This window comes from Taurulus bubalis (assembly GCF_910589615.1).
Source record: "Taurulus bubalis genome assembly, chromosome: 8".
Classification (NCBI taxonomy): Eukaryota; Metazoa; Chordata; class Actinopteri; order Perciformes; family Cottidae; genus Taurulus; species Taurulus bubalis.
Window position 1 is genome coordinate 6,983,915 of NC_136596.1, and position 10,912 is coordinate 6,994,826.

General features: G+C 42.3%; 1 protein-coding gene across 1 annotated transcript; it reads left to right on the forward strand.

Annotated features, from left to right (window-relative positions):
* Positions 1-2,326: 2,326 nt before the first annotated feature.
* Positions 2,327-8,362, forward strand: LOC306739829 (3',5'-cyclic-AMP phosphodiesterase 4D-like; the record flags this gene model as incomplete). The annotated part of the gene is made up of 10 exons (XM_079221892.1): positions 2,327-2,374; positions 3,856-3,949; positions 4,275-4,450; positions 4,618-4,716; positions 4,832-4,996; positions 5,176-5,275; positions 6,766-6,920; positions 7,024-7,146; positions 7,540-7,722; positions 7,832-8,362. The coding sequence occupies 10 exons, from the start codon at positions 2,327-2,329 to the stop codon at positions 8,360-8,362; spliced, it is 1,674 nt and encodes a 557-aa protein (XP_079078018.1).
* Between the last annotated feature and the right edge of the window lie 2,550 nt (positions 8,363-10,912).

A 10,912-nucleotide genomic window follows, 5' to 3' on the forward strand; every position in this document is an offset into this window, starting at 1 on the left:
CAATATGTGTGTGTATTTGTGTGACGGAGGGAGGGAGTTTGTGTGGAGAGGGGGTCTGTGGGTGTCGTATTTGTTTAAACGGTGGGCTTCGACAGGGAGCGAACTGGCTGTGTGTGTGTGTGTGTGTGTGTGTGTGTGTGTGTGTGTGTGTGTGTGTGTGTGTGTGTGTGTGTGTGTGTGTGTGTGTGTGTTTGCACGTGCTGGCCTGCTTGGTTCGGAGTCAATCAAAGCTGCTAGATCTCAGTTAGCCAGTTGTCTCATCTGCTCCAGCGTAGCTGTAAATGACTCACAGTGCCAGGTGGGCTGCAGAGGTGAGGTGTAAAGTAGGCAGAGACCGGTTTGGTCCCTTTTCAATCCATGTAGCCACTGGACCATCACAGACACATGTGCACGTATGTGCTCAAGCACACCAAGAACAAAAACGTTTCTTAGGAACACAAGTTCATTGACTGTAGGTTCCTGATTTAAGATTAAGCTGTTCTGCATATTATTATTGTACCTGTACTTTATTCTGTTTAATGTAAAGTCATGCGGCCCCATAATCATCACATAATAATTAATATTTTGTATAATAACAACATATCCAATGTAGTGCTGGGTTGCACAATTTATCAGATATTAATCACGATCTTGATTTACCCACAATTAATTAATGCGTTTTAAAATGTGTGCTCCACTCATAGAAGTTTACGCTGCATATCAAATAAAACGCTTCTCAAACTGACAGCCAGTGAAAAAATTGTTCCTAAATGTTGCAGCTCCAGTCCAGAACCTTAATTTAGGACATATTTTGATATTGTCCTCTGTTTGTTTCATTTTGGGTGAATAGTTTTGGTGCAGCTTTGCTCCTCGGAGATGGAGATGGGCGGTGAATAAGAACCAGTCTTATTTTGATGCATAGATTTGTACATGAGCAGGAATGTAGCACAATATGGAACGTAAAGTGCTCATGTGAATCTCAATCTCATCATGAGCTCAAATTTGATTAACAAAATAGTAATGTTTATCATTTTGGCCTCAATTGTGTGGCCCTAGTCTAATGACAACGTGACAGTGTGAACGGGTTTGTTCATAATGAAGCTACAGTCACATTAATACTTAATGCATTGGCAATATTGTCTTTGTTACACTGGTGCCAATAAAACATATTGAATTCAATTATATCTGCTTTATATATAACTTCATGGCGAGTTGTTTCCAACCAAAGCGATAACCTCTTGAGCTGAGTGACACACGCAGCCTGTGTGAACACTGTGCTTTCAGTTTCTGTTCTACTGAGCCCACTTCAGATAACTGTGACGCTGATTCTTTTTGCGATATTAATTATTTTTTATGCGACACATCATCTCAACAGTGATGTTACTGTGACTCATCTCCCACGAATACTGGCATAAAAGCTGACCTCAGTTTTTTGTTTTGTTTTTTTGTTCGATGAGGTAACCTGTCCTTGTACATCGTACTGAACCGAAGGTTAGGTCAGCCAATACGCAGACCGACACACACATGTACTAGTGCATGTAAGGCAAATATGCCTTGCATACACACAAATGAACATGTACTGTATGTACACGCACGCACACACACACACACACACACACACACACACACACACACACACACACACACTCCCACATCCTGCCTCACTGCAGGAATAGAAGGAAAAGAGAGGTAGATTTTCCACTGACTTCAGTCCCAGCCAATCACACAGCAGGTGACCTCAAGTCTGTTCCAATCCAAGCCAATCAGAGGTGATGATGAGCTCACACTTCTTCCATATCTGGGCCCTGATTTGCTGCTGTTGTGTGACACTGTAAGAGCAGCTTTTGCTCTTCACATGGGAGCTTGTGTCATACACACAGAGGCAGGCAGGCAGGCAGTCAGGCCTGTTTGGGAGCTGTTGACAGATTGTTTGTGTGTGTGTGCTGTCCTGGTGCTTTGGCATCTACCAAGCATCCGCACCATCATCAATTATTCACACCCTCAGCAGTGCGTCCCTGTATCCAAGCGCGCGTGTGTGTGTGTGTGTGTGCACATGTCATGTGTATCACAGTGTGTGTGGTCTCATCTTTGGGGAGCCACATTCCCGCTGCTCCTCTCTCAGAATCTGCTTTTCCTCTCGGCTTCCCGCAACATGGGCTCCTTTCTGTGGATATTCTCGGACACTAAACCGAGCTCTGAAGGCTCTTCAGGTTAAAGTCTTTTACCGGCCAGAGCTGTGGACGGTTTTTGTTTTGCTAGCGGTCTAGCACTTTCATCATCCAAACTGTATTTTGGGCTACAAACCTGCACCTTTCTGTTTCTGGATTGCTCGTGTTCATTTGTCAAAATGCCTGAAGCGAATTATCTGCTCTCTGTGTCCTGGGGATATATAAAGGTAAGATGTGGTCTTGGATTAGTGTGTTGAAATTAATTATTCAGACGTTTTTTCATATTTCAATGTGATTGTTTCTATTCATTTCCAGAGTGTTTTTGTAACGGAGGTTCATCCTTGACACATGCAGGATTGTATGACCACAAATGGAAAGCACTTACTGCATGTTGATCCTCACAAATATGTCGTCCATTGAACAAAGCTTCAAAGGTGTGACATTTCTGGATCCATCATTCATTTTAATACATCTGTGATGGGGATGGAGTGACAACGCCTACACTGTACTTTAAAAGGTGTAGACATAGCTGGAGGTGCGGCAGAGAGGAACATACGAAGTTACATTTTCAGGTGAATTTGATTTAAAAAGCGCAGACATTTTTACCTGGAAATTGTTAAATTCTCGCCGGTTATTTCCGGTATTTTAATCTCTCAGATGGAATAAATCAGCAACTCTTAGAGCTCTGTAAAGACTTTTTTAGGTCAACAATCCTCTCGGTAGTTGAGATGCTCCACATTTTATTGATTTTATGGGGGATGGTTTTTAGGTTAGCCACACATTTGAATAAAAAAAGCAAAAATCTATCTTTTTTTTCAAATAGGTGATTTTATCTCCTATTTGTTATAATAACACATATGATATGTGTCTTGTTAATACAGCTCTACATGTCATGTATTTGTCATTTGCTCCTCTGTGGGCTCTTTCTACCTGACCAAAGCACACCATGTCTCCATTTTCAAAAGCCACCCAATGAATGCCCATGGGTGTTAATCAATAGGATGTCAATACACAATTGCGCAGAAAGCACTCTGCAGTGTAGTAATGGTCTATTTTAAGTGATCAAAATTGATGTATACCTAATCAATACACATAAATTGTTTATTTGGACAGAATCCAGACTGAGTCAGACAAAGCAGCAACTTTTGTGCGGGAGTTGTTGTTTTTTTTCCCAATCCGTTTGGTAACTGTTGTTCGCCAGCCACTTTAGAAAGCCACTGATTTCAAGCATCCTCCTCCACGTCAATCAGTTTGGTCTTCAAATCAAAACCTGCAGCTAAATCTGGGCCTGCCACTCCAATTACAGTGGGCAGAGGAGACGGACGAGAGAATAGGGTGAGGGAGAGGCAGGGAGGAGCAGGCAGTGCGGCAGAGGAAAGCTGAAAATTGAAAAAAAAATGATGTGGGAAATTGGGTTACTGGTTACCTACATACCTGGCAGTAGCACTCTGATCCGCTTTGTGTGTTTGTGTGCACGTGTCAAACCAGAAATGGTGACGTTCCTGGTGCAGCTCTTGTGATGTGACTGGAAAAGGCAAAGTGTATTTGTCTCTTTAATTGTTTTGTGTTATTATTGGGTAATATGTATTCAAGTATGTATATGGTACTTGAGTATCAGTTGTAAATTGTGAAATTGTGATTTTTCGGCCCTGTATTACACACTGTGAAACCCCTCATCTCTGTGTGTGTGCGTGTGTCCATCTTTCAGTTCAAGAGGATGTTGAACAGGGAGCTGACTCACCTATCAGAGATGAGCCGCTCTGGGAACCAGGTGTCGGAGTTCATCTCCAGCACCTTCCTGGGTGAGTGATGACAGGAGAGACTCACTGGTTTGGAATTTTAAAAACTCTAAATGAATATGATGCCAAGCTTCAGAGTGAGTAGAGTTTTGTATTTGGCCAAGCACATGCAATCTGAAACACTGTTTAAATTGCCAGAACAATTATTCTGTTTTGTTTTACTTCAACCTGGATTGAGTTGGACCATCATATTTAATTCAGCCACTACTTACAGGAAGAACACTTTATTTTTCTGGTTGAAACAATACATTATTAATCCAAGTGTGCAACAAATGGCTCCGTCGTCTTTATATTCTCCTCCCACTTGTGTTTCACTGGGTTTCTCTAGACAAGCAACATGAAGTGGAGATGCCATCCCCTCAGACGCAGAAGGAGAAGGAGAAGAAGAACAAGCCCATGTCTCAGATCATTGGGGTGAAAAAGCTGCAACACTCCTCGAGCCTCACAAACTCTAATATCGCTCGCTTCGGAGTCAAGACCGAGACCGAGGATGAACTAGCTACGGTGTGTTTGTGGGTCCTGACAGACCGTGCAGCAACTAAAATAAACTGCACATTCACATAAATACATCGCACACTATCTGAAATGTCCTTTGGCTTCGGGGCTCAGGTGATAATGAAGGAAAAGAAAGAAGGAAGAAAATCTAATTCCTATCTAATTCCTTTTTTCAGGAGCTCGAGCATGTGAATAAATGGGGCCGTAACGTTTTTAAAATCGCAGAGTTCTCTGGGAATCGGCCACTGACAGTCATGATGTACACTATATTCCAGGTAAGGACTGTCACGTCTTCCCCCCCTCTTAATCATTCACAACAAAATGAAATGCCTGTTGAATCCTGAAACTGTTTTGACCACAAAATTCTTCTTGTGTTTTTGTGGTTTGCAGGAGAGAGACTTGCTCAAAACGTTTAAAATTCCACTTGACACCTTTATAACATACCTGATGACCTTAGAAGACCATTATCATGGCGATGTGGCCTACCATAACAACATTCATGCTGCTGACGTCACCCAGTCAACTCACGTGCTGCTATCCACCCCTGCCCTTGAGGTGAACACACTTGAACACATGCACAGACATACATGTACGCGCCAACGCTTCCACAATCAGCTTCAATCAAACTCCAGCTCCAATCAATGGCTCTTACTTGCAGGGTTATTTCTGTCCAGCCATTTGGTTCTCTCATCAATGCCCTCCCCCCCTCCCCTCTGTGCTCTTTTTTCTTCCAGGCTGTGTTCACAGACCTCGAGATCCTAGCTGCCATCTTTGCCAGTGCAATTCACGACGTGGACCATCCTGGTGTCTCCAACCAGTTCCTCATCAACACCAGTGAGTCTAAATATGGCGCTGTCTTAGCAGCTACGTCAGTGCCTCAGCAGTGTCATTAGTGCGTATTCACATACAAGAACAGTCTGTTACCCAGGTGGGAACATGCACTGTAGCTTCTGCCTCGCCGGCACACACACTCACAGACACATTCACACACTCACACTAGAATTTTGCAGACAATTAACCTTTCTCTCCTAAAAGAAACTTCACGTATAAACCAAACTTGGATGTATAGTTACTGCATAAAATATTTTAAACAGTACACACATGCACATTATGTGCATTGACACGTGCCATTTTTTAGTCATGTATGATGCTTTAACAAGTGATTCCAAGGAAGGGGAGTTCAGAGAGATAATCAATGGCTCCCACAATACAATAGTAGCCTTTCCTTGTAGCACATTATCATCACTCAAGCTAACATGTCAGGAAGCAAACATCCCGTCAAAGACTTGGATGTAGTAGACCACACTGCTTAGGGAAACCTTTGTTTGACATCTTATGTAGTATACATGCTGTTGTTAGAGTAACAAGGTGGGATAGTAGTTATGCCACACACATTGCAATACATCATATTTTCTCATATACCTCTCACAGTAAATGGTATCATGTGCAGCAGCATCAGACGGGTTCGTCATGCTGGTCAAAAGAATACATTGTTTGAAGAGATGTTGTCTCTGCAGTCGATTAACAACAGCCTGTATATCTTTGTTAATCTAACGGAGGCTTATCATTTATTTGTCTTGCACAACATCAGACATATTTGAATTGCTGAAAAAGTTGAGATAGCTGTTGGCAGTTGAAAGGTTATAATATAATTAAACAAATGCCATATGTGGTTTTCACTTTATTGAAGAATTTGTTTCAATCAACAGTAAAATATCTTTACAGAATTGGTGTCCTCGTTTATCATGTATAAACCACAGATGTGCCACAAATATCGCCTTGATTTGGCAATTTAGAGGAAGTACTTATCAGAACAGAAAATACACTGCACTCCCTCGCACACTTAACTCACAAAATGTGTTGTGCTTCCTAGAAGCCCAAATGGGGAATCCCTGCAGTGAAGGCAGTGTGAGTCATCCTAGTTCAGAGCCACCAAACTGATCTTCTGTCAGCCTCAGAGCAACAGAGCAGGATCCCCTTTCTCCCCTCTGCTGCTCTGTTCCACTGTGGCCAAGACTAATGCATCTTAATGGAAAATCTAAATACAGCTAGAGGACCTTCAAATGACCCAGTGGGGAGACCTCTCAGGAAAACATGCTGGTGCTTTCTTCTGCCACTCTCAGAGCAGGGGATGGATGATACACGTGTCAACACTCATAAGATTTGGAGAGGCCTATTGAGTGAACTTTGTAGGCCGTATTAGCACGGCATTCTGTTGATAAGATGTATTTAAATATATAAATGTCATGTTTTTATAATACTATTTAAAACCAGAAAAACTCCAGTTCCTCAAGCTAAAATGATCGATGGTGTGCTCCGTGCAGATTCAGAGCTAGCGTTGATGTACAACGACTCGTCGGTGTTGGAGAACCACCATCTAGCGGTTGGTTTCAAGCTTCTACAAGAGGAGAACTGTGACATCTTCCAAAATCTGACCAAAAAACAAAGACAATCACTGCGAAAGATGGTCATTGACATTGTAAGTGAAAAGAAATATGAAGTGGAATGCATTATGTGCACTACATTATACAATCCCTTTATTTATGTATTGCATGCTAACGGCTTGTTCTGGGTATTCCCAGGTGCTAGCAACCGACATGTCCAAGCACATGAATCTACTGGCTGATCTGAAAACGATGGTGGAAACCAAGAAGGTGACCAGCTCGGGTGTCTTGCTGCTGGACAACTACTCTGACAGGATACAGGTCAGACTAACCAGTCACGGGAACATCCGTATCACTGTGTTTTGGTGATTTTAATGTACAGTCACAGAATCGCCGGGTCCCCTTTTAGGTTCTGCAACTTTTAGGCTTCTGAAAACCTTTCATATCTGGAGAAAAATATGTCATTAGTGCCTCCTTGTCACTGTGTAGGTCATGTGACACTGTAATATAGTAGCTTCCCCCATTTCGGACTCTCTGGTTTTCTCCATTCTCTTAGAGGTGCATATTAACAAATTAGTCACATCAGAGCTGAACTCAAACTCACAAATCTACCTCAACAATTTCATGAAAATCAGAGGATTTCAGCCTGAAGCAGTCGTAAGTGTGGCCAGCATGGGCACCTTCTTTTAATACCTTTCTGTTTTTTATATTCAGGTTCTCCAGAACATGGTGCACTGTGCAGATCTGAGCAACCCCACCAAGCCCCTCCAGCTGTATCGGCAGTGGACGGACCGCATCATGGAGGAGTTCTTCAGCCAGGGGGACCGAGAGAGAGAGAGGGGCATGGAGATCAGCCCTATGTGTGACAAACACAATGCCTCGGTAGAAAAGAGCCAGGTAACACACACACACACACACACACACACAGACACACACACAGACACAGACATATGTGTTATATTGTACACATACTAAATTACCTATTCTTCCCCCATGCATCCTGTAGGTTGGTTTTATAGACTATATCGTTCACCCTTTGTGGGAGACCTGGGCTGACCTGGTCCACCCGGATGCCCAGGACATCCTGGACACGTTGGAGGACAACAGGGAGTGGTACCAAAGCACCATTCCCCAAAGCCCCTCTCCTGCCTTGGACGACCCCGAGGATGGCAGTCGGCCCCCCGGGGACAAGTTCCAGTTTGAGCTCACCCTGGAGGAGGACGGGGAGTCGGACACTGAGAAAGACAGCGGCAGCCAGCCGGAGGAGGAGGATGACGAGGAGGAGGAGGAGGAGTTGGAGGAGGAAGACGACGAAGACGAGGAGGAGAACAGCTGTACTGACTCTAAAACACTCTGCACGCAGGACTCTGAATCAACAGAGATTCCTTTGGACGAACAGGTGGGGGAGGATGACGTGGACGAGGAAGAGGAGGTAACGGAAGAGGGGGAGACATCCTGCACGCAACCGTCTGTTGTGGAGGAAGAGGCAGCAGAGCAGCAGGAGGGAGAGGAGAAAGAGGAAGCTCCCCACACATAGCAGTTGATGGACAGCACCTGATTAACTGTTCTTCTTAGTAATGACAGATGATTATTTATAGAATATATTTTGGGTTTTGTGGAGTCTGTCTGTGTTTTTTATACATCTATGTTTATGGTTCCAAAGCGTGTGCTGCTCTCCACCTTTGCCACTCCTCCCGTCAGCTTTGTTCAGACACGCCCACCGGTACTTCTTCAAGTTTTTTTGCACTCAGGAAAACTCCTCTCCATTCCTGTCTGTACTGAAGTGGTGTGCCCTTATTTCACTTTTACGCCTCCGTTTCACGAGCTTTAGTTAAGTACATGGACGAGCAGTTCAGTCTGCTCAGTGCTGTCCACACGACACATAATATCCCATTTTCCTTCTTTCCGCTTCGTCTCAACCTTGCCTGAAAGTTTAGCAGTGTTTCTGTGTTTTATCAAGTGCCCACACTCTACAGAGACGGTAATCGGCGTGTTCGAGGAGCAGACCCATCTCGGTTAGGTCATTTCCTCCCCTCTGCGAATTAGGAGGCATTTTATGCTGCCGTTCCACTGAAAACCCGACGGAATGCTGCAGAGATGAAAGCTGCAGCACACTGGGGAGCTTTTTCGAGACGCATGTAGAAGTCTTCCTTGAAAACCTGACTGATACAAAGCTCACATCTACACAGCAATTGCGCTGTCCTAGACCTCTTTAATTTTTGTATCGTACTGTATGTAAGATTCAGATATTTTCTAGAATTTACTTTTGCAATCTGAGGCTTTCCTTTTGTTGGCAAAGAAGATAAGAGAACTTTTGGAAACCAGTGGGGAGAAATGTGTCACAGATATTCAGTGTTTTGAAGGAATATCTTTACGACTGGATTATATTCGGAGTGTTCTGAGGTGTTTGCACTTGCTCCAAAAGCATTTATACTACTATTCCCATGCTACTAGACCCACATTTGGTTAGTCGACTTAGTAGAATCTATTCATAATAACAATTATTTGGGTAAGAGTTTTCACTGAGAAGGGTGCAGGAACCTTTTGCTTTACTCTCATTGAAACAGTTTATGATGTGGATGAAGCCTTCACCTTTTATTGTTGTTGCCTGCAGTTCCTTTGAACACATCATGAGACAATGCAATGCTTTGTAGTTGATACAAAAAGCACCTTTTTTTTAGAAGCTTGATTCGTGTTCAGAGTATTCAGAAATATTAATGGTGTTAAAAACCACTGGTGTGATTTTATACCAATGTTATGAGAGATTTTTACTGTCCTTCCTTTTATTTTTGGTGTCCATTTCGTTTGATGTGCACATTACCAACAGCTGCATACCTGCTTGTTTCCAGCCACTTCATTTTCTGTTGAGCGGTGTAAATTTATTTTTCATCGAAATAATTCTTCACTTTGCCGTCACAACATTAAACCCAGTTGCTGTCTTTGTATTCGACAAGACAATCAGCTCCGTTGTGTAGTCATCAGATGAGACTATCATCTACGTAGATACTCTAATGCACTGATATATGTTCATATATCACCGCTTAAATATGTTTGATATGTTTAAACTCGCCAAAACACTCACTCATGAATACTTAGGCTTGAGCAGGGCTGTCTCACACCTTGGCCAAGACACTCTTCCTTTTTCCATGTTTCTATCATTTTTTTCACTTGACACCTGATGCTATTATTTATTGTTATATTTTTCTATTTGTTGAGTTGTTTTTGCAATATAAAGGTGGTACAGTAAATATTTAACTGTAGCATAGACCACAGTACAGGCTTGGCAGTTACAATACCCAAATATACATTTTTTTTTCTCTCTGTACATAAAATATAGAAAAATTTACAAATGTATAAAAAACAAACAAAAAAAAACACTTGAAATACTGCACATCGCTTTTTTTAAAGAGCTGGTTTTGATTGTGTCAATTCCAAACTTTTTATTTTATCTTTTATTTTGTGCCAAGATTTCTTTCTTTCAGCCTCACCCAATGCCCTTACCTGTAATCCAATTTTCTGGTTTTATCGCTGTTTACAAACATATATTTATTGTGCTGTATATAATATATAGTTATTAATGTTATTACTATCATAATGCCGTTTGTTGTAAATGGTTGATTCTTATCATCCCTTTTGGTGATGGTGTGGCTGTATTACGTACCTCTTGTTGAGAGAATGTTTATTACACACAAGCTTCGGTGTAAAAATGATCCATCGACATGTTGCTTATCTGAGAAGTAGCTCAGTGAAGAGAGGGGGAAAGCCAAATTGTTTTTTAAAAAGAAACTGTTCCTTGGCCCATGGGCTGTGCCTTAAATTCAACGCATGTCATTTACTTTAGCCTTTTTTTCTGTTTTATTTTCTAGTTCTCTTTTGCTGCATTAGTAGTGAATCTTTCGGCTTGGGTTGGCCTGATCTGGCGTCGTGAATTTGAAAATGTTGCCTTTTTACTATCACAGCCAAACACAAATTGCTCTATTAAAAAGAAAGGATAAAAAATGCGTTGTCCGTGCAGAAGCTTGCAGAGATTCAGGTCAACCACGAGCCATCGATGTACTACTTGAGTGACGTGTGGCCTATAGCCGGA